Source organism: Dichomitus squalens (assembly GCF_000275845.1).
Source record: "Dichomitus squalens LYAD-421 SS1 unplaced genomic scaffold DICSQscaffold_40, whole genome shotgun sequence".
NCBI lineage: Eukaryota > Fungi > Basidiomycota > Agaricomycetes > Polyporales > Polyporaceae > Dichomitus > Dichomitus squalens.
Window position 1 is genome coordinate 3,403 of NW_006766922.1, and position 13,491 is coordinate 16,893.

The 13,491-nt window shown below is 54.0% G+C and overlaps 4 protein-coding genes across 4 annotated transcripts; 2 read left to right on the forward strand and 2 right to left on the reverse strand.

Moving 5' to 3' along the window:
• Nucleotides 1–2,685: 2,685 nt before the first annotated feature.
• On the forward strand, nt 2,686–3,373 carry DICSQDRAFT_156806 (uncharacterized protein). Its single transcript, XM_007368801.1, has 5 exons — nt 2,686–2,780; nt 2,837–2,894; nt 2,950–2,974; nt 3,034–3,160; nt 3,226–3,373. The coding sequence occupies exons 1-5, from the start codon at nt 2,742–2,744 to the stop codon at nt 3,343–3,345; spliced, it is 369 nt and encodes a 122-aa protein (XP_007368863.1). The 5' UTR covers nt 2,686–2,741; the 3' UTR covers nt 3,346–3,373.
• Nucleotides 3,374–3,748: 375 nt separating this feature from the next.
• Nucleotides 3,749–6,071, reverse strand: DICSQDRAFT_139420 (FAD-binding domain-containing protein). Its single transcript, XM_007368802.1, has 6 exons — nt 5,807–6,071; nt 5,622–5,740; nt 5,406–5,549; nt 4,884–5,321; nt 4,320–4,823; nt 3,749–4,256 (listed from the first exon to the last, which is right to left on the reverse strand). Exons 1-6 carry the CDS (start codon nt 5,995–5,997, stop codon nt 4,123–4,125), a joined length of 1,530 nt encoding a protein of 509 aa, XP_007368864.1. The 5' UTR covers nt 5,998–6,071; the 3' UTR covers nt 3,749–4,122.
• Nucleotides 6,072–9,324: 3,253 nt separating this feature from the next.
• DICSQDRAFT_139421 (uncharacterized protein) lies at nt 9,325–11,255 on the forward strand. The gene is made up of 2 exons (XM_007368803.1): nt 9,325–10,540; nt 10,617–11,255. The coding sequence occupies exons 1-2, from the start codon at nt 9,344–9,346 to the stop codon at nt 11,100–11,102; spliced, it is 1,683 nt and encodes a 560-aa protein (XP_007368865.1). The 5' UTR covers nt 9,325–9,343; the 3' UTR covers nt 11,103–11,255.
• A 132-nt stretch (nt 11,256–11,387) lies between these two features.
• Nucleotides 11,388–13,249, reverse strand: DICSQDRAFT_162938 (FAD-binding domain-containing protein; the record flags this gene model as incomplete). The annotated part of the gene is made up of 6 exons (XM_007368804.1): nt 11,388–11,521; nt 11,585–12,088; nt 12,151–12,597; nt 12,674–12,817; nt 12,877–12,995; nt 13,059–13,249. The coding sequence occupies 6 exons, from the start codon at nt 13,247–13,249 to the stop codon at nt 11,388–11,390; spliced, it is 1,539 nt and encodes a 512-aa protein (XP_007368866.1).
• Nucleotides 13,250–13,491: the final 242 nt, after the last annotated feature.

Genomic DNA, 13,491 nt, shown 5'->3' on the forward strand with positions numbered 1-13,491 from the left:
ATTCACTCACCGCGCCCTCTATAACTGTCTTTGCGTATACCGCCAGCCCAATGCAGCATTCCGCCGCCCACTCGTTCTTGCCCACTAGGGCTACTCCCACGTGCAAGAACGCCCGGTAATTAGTCCTTCAGCCGTAGGGTCTCCTGCTGCGGGTACCATCTCATGCCTGCGCAACACACTCAGAGCGTCTTCTATCGTCTTGATCTTCCCATACGCTGCCGTAAATGTGTCTTCGGTTGGGGGCCGCATCTGCCTTGCGGGCGGTGCGCCCGCCGGTACTGGCGCCGACGTCTTCTTCGACCGCGAGGTAACTTGTGGCGATGCTGTTCCTCCTCGTCTGACAGGTTCCAGCGGCATTCTGCTATTAGTATGTGTATAGCGTTCGATATAAACTAGTGCGTCGCCCAGAGAGAGAACTGACCGCACGGCGTAGCCCGCTCCTATTGGCTGACGACCGTGGGAAAGTTGTCGCTGGTGGTGGTACGAGTTGACAGCTCCGACGCTAGGCACAATGGCCCGCGGTATTCAGATCTAACCCGGTCTGCCGACTTTTATCCACAACGGTCAGTACATCATTTGGCGGCAATCTATACCGAAAACGTGTTATTCCATCCCAAGAACACTGATAGCCCTAGTTCTCAGTCTGCCGTCGGCACGCAGACTGAACGTGGCTAAGACAATTGCTCCAACTTGCCAACTGCTATATTCGCTCTAGATGCCCAACAATCAACCTCACCACTTCCTTGTAGCACCCCCCCTTCTACATGGGAGGTCGACTCCAGTGCCCTGCGCTTCATATGTGCTAGATGGGCTCAGTTCGCGTTGCCATAGACTGATCAGTGAGTCCTCCATCTCCTTCTCTGGCCAGCGGATGATATGCAGCTGATACCCCTTACCGGTCTTATACATTTGCGAGCCCTGCTCTCGCAACTTACAAGACACCGTAGCATAGCTTCCAGCAGCGATCAGAAAGATTGCATAGGCTCCAAGTCGTCGTATAAAGAGCGTCGGTGAGTTAGTGTTAGGGGCATCTTCCACCTCATAGTCGTGGCTCCAGCCTAGAAGTCTAAAACGGCTGTCAAGCCTCAGAGCTGATGGCATCTCTTTCTAGCTTAGATGACACGCTCGGCGCCGTTTTTGTAGGCTACAGTGTTGGACTAGCGTGAGTGATCCAACTATATACCTACTCTAATTCAGCTGATTTGACAACCTCAGGAGGTACGGATCGAACCTTCAGCAAGCGTACCGATACTTTCGAGTGCATTCAGCCGATAGCTGGTCTTTGAAGGCTATGGTATATCTTGTGCTGCTTGCCGGTACGCGAGGCTGAGCACCGACATCCTCTTGTCTTAGGTCATAGTGCTACTGTGAGTGGACCGACCACTAGAACGGTTGCAATTCCGGATGTCTCACATCCTTCTCCAGTGTCCTGGATACGCTGCACATGGTGCAAGTTTCGCAAATCATGTAGGCCATCTTTTGACCCGATTGAGACCCCTGATGCAAAACATCGCAGGTACCACTATCTAATCTCAGACTCTTCCAACCCTTCTGGGCTATTCATTAGGAACTGGTGAGCGAAGTGACAATTCAGTGATGCGAGGCTGTCAAGAATCCTCACTGGCCTCTTCTCAATAGGTTCATATTGATGCGTCTCATCAGCTTACATGCGGAAGGCATCATAAAATGCGCTTCTTTTGTCCCTAGACGTTGCCGCTATCTTCCGTAAGTCACACATCCGTTTCACATAGCTAGTAAGCTGAGGTGCAATGCCTAACACCAGGGCGCCACTGCCATGGTGGCACAAGGGTAGGCTGTCTTTCTGGAGTGCGCTCGTAACTTCAGACTAACCACCCTTGGGCTAAGGTTTTATGTCCGGCGGATCTTCATGAGTGCGTCCTAGCACCGTTCTTATTCAGACCCCATGGCATCATGCATTCCCTTGGATTTCAGTGAATCGCGGCTTCCGTCCTATACTGCCTCTTGTCGTGAGTTCGGGTTTTCATTCCTCGAAACGGTTGCTGAAGATGCGTCAGGCCATCTTGATGCTGGTAGAAGTAGGTATGTACGCGTGATCCCTCCAAATCCATTCAAACTGACTAAGACTCGCACTATTCTCGAAGGCCTTGCCGTCGGTCCGTGATATACGTTCCTCTTGGTCGCGCTTCGTTCCCATTATTGACAGGAACATCTAGCATCCTCCGCAGTGTCGCAAGTTTGAGTCCTCAAGGTACAGCAGTCTAGCGTGCAGCTGACAAGAGAGTGCCAGATCCGGGCTCGGACCTGTATTCTCTGGAGAACTCCACTTGTCATTGGTGAGTCATGATGCCTAACGGCAAGGTGTGGCAGGCACGTAATCGAAGACTAACCAGGCGTGCGACCACTCAATGTTATACCGTTGCCGTGACTATATGTAGTGGCAGCATGTCAATATTGTGGGCCTGTCAATAGGTTTTGTGACCGACTTCTTCCTCGCGAGTACTCTCGTTTGGATTCTGCGTTGCGCGCGGAGTGATTTCAGAAGGTTTGTCTCAAGTTTCCTGTCGGCTACAAGTCAGAAGCCTCACTTCCCACACAGCACAAACTCGCTCCTCGATACGCTCATCGTCTACACTGTGAACACCTGTAAGATATCTTCCCCTAGCTGAACATCCACTCTGATATTGACAGGTCCCCATATTCCAGGTGCCTTGACTGGGTGTCTCCTTCAGCCCATATATTCATGGATGCAGCCTTGACAAATGCGACACAGTGGCCTCCTCATGCTCAGCATGATATTTGTGAGTCATCCGGTCAGCTTTCTCCCGCAGAAGTTGAGGCCGATGTGCGTGACAAGCTGATTATTCTTCCTGAAACCGACGTCTTCCTCGGAGTCCTGATCCCGGGTGCAAGGGGTATGATCTCCGAGTCGCTCATCCTGGAGTCATCTCACGCAGATATCTTCGACAGCGTACTCAGCCTCTGTCTTGGCGGTGTACGTTGAGGCTTTCTGTTCTCACTACATATCGCATTACTAACGGCTTCTGCGGACAGTTTGAACTCCAGGACTTCACTGTCCGAGCGATTCAGGCATAAGAATGATATTGGTACGTTCGGATTGGTGGGCTACATATCGTCCAGAGTTTCCGGAGAAGATATCACATCGGCCGGTCCCGATGAGGTGAGGTCTTTTCGCATACTGATGAGTACGTGACCGCCAGGGCTGATAAAGAGTTTCCATCACAGACACAGGTCCACCGCAATTCTGCTAAACACATTCCAAGGCGTTCACTTGAATGCCACGAAGAGCGAAGTCAGGGTGCTGAAGGTAACCCGAGTGTCACCAATGTATACGAGTGCTGCTGAGCGGTGGTAGTCATGGCGCGCGATTCTGACCCATGCGCGGTACAAGAGATCTCTCTTTCTCCGTGTACTTCTTGTGCACTGTAATTCGACCCCAGTGTTACAGTGTGGCCGGACTTTTCGACTTCCTATTGGAGCTGACCATATACTCATCTGCTGTCCCAAATCGAATTCAACTAGTCGTATGTCATGCGCCGTCTGCTACGTGAGAATTCTGCTGATGTTATGGAGGCGCACTTCCTGTGCAGACGCATCTGCTTCCACTGAAAGATGCCCCCCCATAGCACGGTAGCTGTCTCACCTACTAGGCCTCCGATGGCGTCAAGCGGAGAAGCTTTCAGCGTCTACACTGCCATGTCCCATCGTCGCCGCACCCAATATGTACAGCGTCCCTATGTTACCGGGTCATGATGCTATGGCCGCGGAGGCCACTGTGGCTCTACGTCAATGTAAGATTAAGAAAGGACGCAAGTTACACGCGAAGGACAGTGAGACTATCATTATGCGTTAAGTCCGAACGGTTTAACTACAAGTCCGTATCCTACGTGCATGATACCAACGAAGATATCTGTACAGAAAATGCGGAATAGTACAGTAAGTCGCGAATTATAGAGGTCTATTAGTCCATTGTAGGATAAAGATCGTGAGTCCCTGATGTTATGCATTACGTGGTAGTCCTCCCTTGATACCCTGCCAACCGATATCAGAGTCCGAGACTACGGGATCGAGTTCGAGTCCAAGCGCCCCGAGTACGTCAAAGCGTAATGTTCTTAAATCCACTTAGAAGTCCTGAGGAAAGTGTATGACGCGGTTCGGGTCGTACTTGTCCTTGAGCGACGTGAGATTGGCAGTGTGCGTGGGATAGTAGCGCTTGTGCGCCTCCTCCGCCGAGTACGTGCTGTCGATGTAGTTGACTACGAAAACACACACCTCAGTATCCATCCTGAATTGTCATTGCAAGGCAGACCTGCACTCACCATACTCCTTGAATTGCGTCGAGGGCATGCCGCTCTCGATTGCCTTCTTCATACCCTGGATGAACGCAATTCCATCCGCGTCCGAGACAGTACCATTGGGAATCGTGCCATAGTACTGAATTGAGTATAGTGCATCGCGTGCGTTGAACGCATTGTGGTCCGGGCCGACCTTAGTGACGGCCGAATCTCCGCCGCCATAGAGGTCGAAGATCGCAAACCACTCAACAGAAGTGTCCGAGCCGGGACCGTAGAAGTATTCGAAAAGAGCGTCTGAAGCAGTTTGGGTCATCGGCTCCTTCGCAGATACGAACGTCGACGTCGCGTAGAAGTAATCATGGGTGTCTGGAGTAAGCGTCGTATTCAGCTGCGAAATGCTGTCGACGCCGGCAAGGTAGAGCACGGAGGTAATCCAGTCCTGCTTCTGAAGGAAGATGTCGGAGGGAGTACCGAGCTTCTTAAGGAGAGGCGCAAAGGTCGAGTTGACCTTGGCCTCATTGACACCGTCTGCAGCACATGAGGTTTAGCAGCATGTCTCAAAGAAAAGCAATCAGAACCGCCACTCACAGTAAACGCCAGAGACAGAGAACACGACGCCGGTGTCTCCAGGGTCGATATGGATCTGAAGCCCGACAGCCGTGTCAAGCTTGTTGACAGCATCGTTCGCAAACGTCTGCCACGCCTGCAGGCCGTTGCTGGCCTCCTTGGCGCCGTAGTTCGCGAACGTGTACGCAAACGCGATAGAATCGAGCGCCGCATGAGTCACGGTCGTGAACGACGTGATAATACCGAACGACGCCCCAGCACCCGTCGCTGCCCAGAACAAATCGGGGTTCTCTGTTGGGGAGGCTGTGCGAATTTGGCCATCCGCAGTGACGATCTCAAGCGACTGCACCTGGTCGGCGAGCAGGCCCCACGAGCGGGAAGCGAGACCGAAGCCGCCCTGGCCAGCGTGGCCACCGATACCGACCTCAGGGCAGGTACCGTGAGCCATTGCACGCTTTCCTGTCATATGACGAAGGTTAGATAGCAACAGATAGGAGGACGGTCACACGAGGGTGTTATGGTGGTGGATGTGATTGAACTTACCATTCTCCCAGAGGTAGAGCGCAATATCGCCGAGTTTGTTGCCTGAGCCGATAGTAGCCGTATCGCCGCTCAGTGATAGGTGTCGGAGCTTGTCGAGGCTAACGGTTAAGTGGCCGTCCTCTCCACCAAGCGCAAAGGCGGCGTCTAACCAGACGTAAGTTATGGCTCGACACAACAAACGGACTCAGGCATCAGACACAGCGAAAAAGGACTTACAGGAATGGCCTCCGCTTCGCGCATTGACATTGACACCGTTTTCAGCTCCACACTGAACAGCAGCAGAGACGCCATTAGCATCCTCGGGATAGACAAGCGCAACGGGCTTCCATTGAAGCCTGAGCAGGCGGAAAAAGGTATCAGTCAAAGGACTCGTTCGTTGAGTGCAGCTTATTGGGACGCACCGGAGGTTGAACGGCGATGAGTCAGTGGCATAGTCGGAATCACCCTGGACGACGGGGTCAAGGTTCGCACTCTCCAGGCAATTCAAGAATGCGCTCTCGCCGCGGTTCTTGATTTGGCTGTAGGGAATCCATGCACCAAAGGCGGAAGAAACTGCAGAAAGAACGATGAAAGACCTGAGGCCCCCACGCATGATGGCACAAAGAAGGCGAAAGGGATAGAACACGAAAAAGAAAGGTCAGACAAGTGCCGAGACTGAGGAGACGGGCAGACGAACCCACACCTCGTACGCTGATCAATGATGCTCTTATATGTGTGTAGTATGCGCTTGCCGCCGGTAGATACTTGCAGATTGCTGATTAGAGTTTGTTGCAGCCCCTGAAACGAGTTTTACTTACGCACTGGCTAGAGCACAGCTCTGGAAGGCAATGCAAAAGATCCGGGGGGACGCTGCGATCTGGAGAGTGGTGTCGGAGTGCGTCAAGGCTGAAGCGCTTTCTGAACGAACTATGCCAGATCGGGAAATTAGCGCCTTCGCGTAGCCGACGACCGGTCTATTCATCGTCAGAGGGGCCAAGCTCTGAGGCTGTTTGGTTGTCTCAGCGCACGTACACATTGAGGCGGCGGGCTTAGAGGCGTTTAGGGCGATGGTCCTCACTTGGACCGGGCGTTCAAGCTTGAAATTGGACACTCCGGTGACAGGTTCGGCGAGGGCAGTCCGGCCGCGATGACAAACGACGGGAGGAAGCTATGTCGCATTTCCGACATGACATTAGAGGGCTGTCAGCGGGGACGGCGGACATTGACCGGAAGAGGGGCTACTAATGGTATGAGTTGTGAGACGGATGTTTGGTAATGGAGGATCAAGGGGTTGTTCGGTCGCAGAGGCAATGGCTGAGAGCCTCCCCACGGGGGACCAATAAAGAGCCGCATGATCAGGCACTTAGCTCAGCACAGGAGGTGACGATAACGCTAGTACTGACCGCTACTTGGGACCCGCCGATGGGATAGGAGTTACACCCGGGAGAGAGACGTAATGACAAGCAGCGGGTACGAACGTCGATTAGGCTTCGGAGAGTACTGGCCAAGTCAGACATTTCCCGGCATTCCACACTCCTGGATACCTCGTTCATAGCATGTCTGGCGGACAGAAACTATGTCGTGCGTGGGTTAGCTTGGTGGAGAGATCCTCTCTCAAATGCTGGGAGCAGAGCCAGCCCGCGCTAATCGGAAGCAAACGCATTTTACTGTTTGGCGATCTCTTAGCGGATCTAGCCGCCCTCGCCCCGCAAGGCTTTCGTCTGCCCTCAGACTGCTCCGCCCACGATGTATTGTACTTCGTCTCTTGCCCTTGACGGAGCCCACACGATCTAGCTTATATGTTTGGATGTTAATGATATGTCGCAAACTGCCCTCAAGGTGACTTCCGACTGACCTCGTTCTCAGTGTTATAAGCCGTTGTACGCGAACATGTTCTTCACATTGGAGTGCTACAAGGGACACCATTGATGACATGATCAGTAGTGAGCTCACGTTGATGTCAGCTGGAACCCATGTGAGATGACTTCACGCCACCTCGTTGCTCACCGCTCCAGATCTAACCTCATTCCCAGCGGAAATTCAGGTTTCTTGTGACTCCCTACAAACAATACGACATCTATATCGCTTAATCCTCGCTGTGCCGCCTCCTCATACGGGTCTTGCGTTCTGATGTTCGTCGCTCGCCCGGGACTTCATTCACGTGGCAGTGGTCTTGGAGTCCGGACGACTGGAAACCTGCAGGCTCAACCTAATCTCATCGAGATTAATGCAATGCGCCATCAATCCAACTGCACATGAGGACGGTCACATTGCGGGGATCGCGTAAGTTAATCAGACCTTATTGGATGTTAAACCAAACTATGTCGGTTCAGGACGTTTTTTCTACGAGCGCACCTCCTCAACCACTCGCTGTGGCAAATAGCCCCAGCCCCTTGCAAGACTCGGAGATCCAAAAGTTTACTGAACCAGGGACGTCTTCTATCCGGCACGCGGCTTTGACTCCAACTCCAAGTCCCCATATTCCTATTGACTCTAGCTATCAAGCAGGATACTTGCGAAGCTCTAGAGTATGAACTTCTCTAGGCACCTGCTAGGCACGGAAATGGCCGCGCGAGACCGTTCGCCTCCCGGGGCCAAGCATGACGTCCACGTCGCGGGATGCCGGCACATATCCCGCCAGTATTTCACTGTTATCGGGCATGTCACGTCCGAGAATAACCTCTATATGTGAAGGTCACTACTGTACCTTGCGCCCAAGTCCCGGGAGCGGAGGCAGAAACGGGATGTCGTACACCTCAAGATACTACAGTAAGAAGCGTCATCTTTGGCCCATTACAACACCTCTCGATGCCTTCTGGCCATCTCATGCTCCCTCATTGTCTCAGCTCTTAATTGTTGACAATGCGATGACTTGTAATTGCCTTGCAGGACGTCAATGCGACACAGGACGCCCAAGCTCGAACCACTAGGTAACTTCGCGCGCCATCTCATATTCGGCACCTCGGGGCGCCTTCTCCCGCGCCCACCGCAGCCTGATGCACCCCGTATGCTGGCGCCGCGAGCCATACAGTCGGTTGCATATCAAACTGCAGTCGCGCGTGCGTCGAGCCTTAGGGCAAACAGGCCCGCGGCGCGCGCGCCGACTGCAGTTTGATTTGCAAACGGCTGTAAGGGTCACCACTGCCCACAGCCTGAGCACCTACATTTTACGGCAGTTCGGAACTTCGGCCAACAATCTAGTCAGCCTAGAGAGCCATCCCGCACAGGCTCAACCGGGTATGTCAGCTGGCCCCGGCAGTACGTCCTTCTGCTTCAAGTGTGGCTAGGACGGTCTTGTTGATGAACGCGCGCAGGGAGAGGGATGGAGCGCGGGAATAGCGAGAAGCTGTTCAGCCGTGCGGAGCACGCTTTCATGCTTGAGGTTGTGCAGCGATGATCCCCGTCTCTGCTCGTACCTTGATGTACAGAGTATGACTGAGCTTTGACGCTTCAGGGACTCTTCAACGAATAGCCGTGATGGTGCCGTATGTAGTGGAGCGCTAGCGTTAAGGGTGGGAGCACCGAGGTGTGCCAGTGCTTCGACAAACCATGCAGAGTGGTCTGCTTATAGGGTGACTGTAATCTACAGATGACCTGCAGGCGTGAGCATTCAGAAGCGAAGGAGGGCCATGAAACGGAAGCTGAGTACCGTCGAGTACTGCCAGTGAGTCTCGACTCGGACGTCGTTGGTGCTGGGCCTCATGTACCGTCCACGCAGGCGACAAGGTGCCAGTGGTGACCGCGAGCGATGGTCTCCGTCCATCTGGGACAGCTCGGAGGCGTGGGCGGCTTGTGCGAAGCTGACTCGAGCGCTAGCCTAGGGCGCCCGCGAGGGTCGGTGCCGCATTTTGGTCGGCGCTTGGGATATGTATGCTGCACCGTCCTCTCAGCGGCACTCAATTCTGCTCTTCCATTCTGCACTCAATCCGTGCATCATAAAAGCTTGCTCGTAAGACGAGATGGTCGCCAGACACCTGAACGCAGAAGTGCTCGCTGTTGTCTGCGACTTTCTCACAGATAAGCCCGATGTCCTCTCCTTTTCGCTCACATGCTCTGCAGTCCGCCCCGTTGCAACCCAGAGACTGCTATCCATGGCCCCTGTTGTCATCTCCAGTAGCAAATCCCTACGCTGTCTGCACTCTTTTCTCTTCTCCGACGCCGCCGCGCGCACACCCTATGTCCGCGCTTTAACCGTCGACAGCCCCAATCTTGATGAGGGTGAAGTATCGTCTTACGATCCCGAGGATACACCTCTCCTCCTCGACATCCTCTCCTCCACACCCTGCTTATATGAACTGTCACTGTCAATCACGCTCCACAGGACACCCAACGGATGTGTCGACGATCTCCGTGTGCTCGATGCACTTGTCCAGCTGCACACCCTGCGCGCGCTTAACATTGACGGGGAGTCGCCTGCCCTACCCGAGCTAGTCGCACGGATCCGTGCGCCCTTGCGCAAACTGGGAGTCCTGTTTGTCAACCTCAAGGGCGATTGGTGGCACCCAGCTGCATTCGAGAAGTTCCTTCCTCACCTTGCGCCGACTCTCGAGGAGCTCCACGTGAACGACTTCTGTCTCGATCACAGCGACTTCAATGAGAATACGAGCTTATCTGACCGGACGCAATACCTTGCCCTTCGGTCGCTCACGATCAACCACTTTTTCCACCACCCGTTGCTTGAGCACCTCCAATATTTGTTCCCCGCTCTTGACAGGGTGCTTTGTGCAACCTTCACCGATTTACCTATCCCTGAAGACCGATGGGTGGATATTCGCGCCGCCAATCAGCGGGCACAAGAAGGCGACAGTGAATCGCATAAACATCCATGGAAGAGACTCGACCAGCTGATTTGCAACATACCACTGTTCTACATTCTTGCGCTGCGCTGTCCCATCCGGCTCGTATCGCTCGACGCTTGCTCGTTCGACCATCGCACCTTCGCCACGCAGGCACTTCGTGAAAACCCTCCACCGCGGCTTAAAGTATCACTATTGCTCCACGATGGTTTGGGTGTCTTCGACGAGCTATTCCCGCCAGAACTGGCGGAGACACTGACGCACCTCACACTCTGTATCGACTACTCGAACATCTGTTACGGACTGCACTACCCAGCGAACGCTCATGCCATTGCGACCCTTCAATGGGATCATCTAATGGTGAGGCGCTTGTTTCCGACTCAGACGGCTTACGGAACAGCGTAAAGTCATGCATGTACTAACTCGAACCCCACAGGAAAGGCTCCTTCAAACCGTTCTTCCTCTCCACCATCTCACTCATCTCCGCATTGTCATCCAAGCCGATATTCGCCACCCGTTCTCGGGACTATACGGTCGGCTCCCATGCTCCGAAGACTTTGTACAGGCTCTCCGCGACCCTGCCCTTCGACTTGAGAAAGCCGCTTTATCACTTGCTGGCGTACTCACATCCGCCCGTTACGTCTTTCTGACCACTAGAGGGTTCCTCGCAGACCGTGAGAGCAGCGATGACGAATGGGTATATACGTGGAGGGTATCCGAGCGTTGGCTCATCTCTCGGGCTTGGCGCGTTGCGGGGCTGTGGGCGCACAATGCGCGCGAAAGCCAGTCCGAGTCGTCGTTGGTCGAGCTGGACGAGGCTTTTGCAGAGATGATTATGGAGCAAGAAGAGCTCTTCCTATCTCTTCAAGATGAGATTAACCACACCGGAGGTCACGAGTTGTGGCAACCCGAGCCGAACTAATCGTCGTATGTATGTGGAGCATAGTCGGACAACAGATTTACGACCAAAGTCTACATAGTGACGAAGAACAGTGCCCACTGAGGCAGTGTAATATGACTTGAACGCTGATAGCATCATAGAAGCAAGAAAGCATGTCACGTATTCATCACACAGCGAGACTTCTCCTTGACTCTCTTGTCGGCCAACATAAGAAGATTAGCACCCATCGCCCGTACTTATACCACACGTCGGGTTGTCTCGAACCAATGCCTGCAGCAACGATTGAATCTCCTTCGTACCAGCCCTTCAGAAGTCCTGAGGGAAGTGAAAAGTGCGATTGAGGTCGTACTTGTTCTTGAGCGCTGTGAGGTTGGCGGAGTGCGTGGGGTAGTAGCGGGCGTGGGCCTCCTCCGCCGAGTACTCGCTGTCGATGTAGTTGACTGCGCATCCCATAGCTTCAGAAACCGGTGCAATCAACGATTGCAGAGTAGCATGGCGCTCACCATACTCCTTGAACTGCGTCTTCGGTACTGTGTCATTCTCTACGGCTTTCTTTATACCCTGGATAAAGTCTATCCCCGCCCTGTCCGAGGTCCCATGGGGGATCGTGCCGTAGTACTGGATCGAATACAATGCATCCCGGGCGTTGAAGGCATTGTAGTCCGGTCCGACCTTTGTGATGGCCGAGTCTCCGCCACCATACAGGTCGAAGATGGCAAACCACTTGATGCTCGTGTTTGTGCCGGGGCCGTAGAAGTACTTGAAGAGCGCGTCAGATGCAGCCTGGACCATCGGCCTCTGTTCAGAGATGAACGTCGATGTCGCGTAGAAGTAGTCGTGGGTGTCCGACGCGAGAGTCGTGTTGAGCTGCGAGATGTTCTTCGCATCAGCGAGATGGAGTACTGAGGTGATCCAGTCTTGCTCCTGGAGCAGGATGGACGTGGGAGTGCCGAGCTTCTTGAGTAGAGGCGCGAAGGTGGAGTTCACCTTGGCCTTGTCGGCACCGTCTGCCACGTAACTCCTGTTAATGGCACGTCCAAGCAAGAACAAGAACAGCTTGGCCGCTCACAGTAGACACCAGAGACGCTGAAGACAACTCCGTGGGGTGCGGAGGGATTAGGGTCCACATGGATCTGGAGCCCAACATTGGGATCGAGCTTATTCGTCGAATTGCTCGCAAACGCCTGCCACGCCTGCAACCCAGCGCTCGCTTCTTTGTAGGTATAGTTCTTGAACTCATAAGCAAATGCAGTCGAGTTGGGAGCTGGGCGCGTCACGGTAGTGAAGGACGTGATGATGCCGAACGAAGCGCCAGCCCCTGTCGCCGCCCAGAAGAGGTCTGCGTTCTCCTTCAGGGATGCATTGCGAATCTGGCCGTCCGCGGTAACGATCTCGAGCGACTGCACCTGGTCGGCGAGTAGCCCCCAGGCGCGGGAGGGAAGACCGAAGCCGCCCTGGCCCGCATGACCACCAATACCGACGTAGGGGCAGGTACCATGGGCCATTGCACGCTTGCCTGTCAAGTAGCAGGACAGTGAGACAAGAGTAGAAAAAGGTGCGGTCATGATTGGACGTCCGGGAAATGGCCTTACCATTTTGCCAGAGGTAGAGCGCTACGTCGCCGAGGTGGTTGCCTCCTCCAATGGTGGACGTGTTGCCGCTCTGAGACAAGTGGCGGAGCTTGTCGAGACTGACGGTCAAGTGACCATCCTCGCCACCAAGCGCGAACGCGGCATCTTACATATTGTGAGCTATGGTTCGAGATGATCGTTAAGTATAACGGAGAGAGGCGTACAGGAGTGGCCTCCGCATCGGGCATTGACCTTGACGTGGTTTTGAGCTGCACACTTGACGGCGGCGGAGACGCCCTTCGCATCCTCGGGATAGACAATCGCGACGGGCTTCCAGTGCAGCCTGAGGACACGAAGAGGAGTCAGTCATGGTCTCTTACTCCGTATCGCTTATTAAGACACATACCGGCGATTGAATGGCGCGGAGTCACTGGTATAGTTGGGGCTGCCCTGAACGACAGGGTCAAGGCCCTTACTCTTCAGGCAGCTCAATAACGCGCTGTCGTCGCGGGCCTGAAGCTGACTGTAGGGGACCCATTTACCGAGGACAGAGGTGATGGCGGAAACAATCACGATAGATACAAGAGCCCTGCGCATGACGACAAAAAGTAGGCGAGGGTGATGAGGGAATGAAGACAAAGCGCGAAAAAGTCCCTGGAGAGGAGACTGAGGAACAGGCAGATGCACTCCGTACGGGGTCGGTCTTATACGTGTTGGGTCGGGGGCCGAACAGCAGGAATCTAGAGTTCATTGCAACTCCCAAGACAAGCACAAAGGCGCTCCCGGGGGTTCGTATCCCGAAGAGTCGCGACTGGACTTGCGCTCTGCAGAGAGATCAT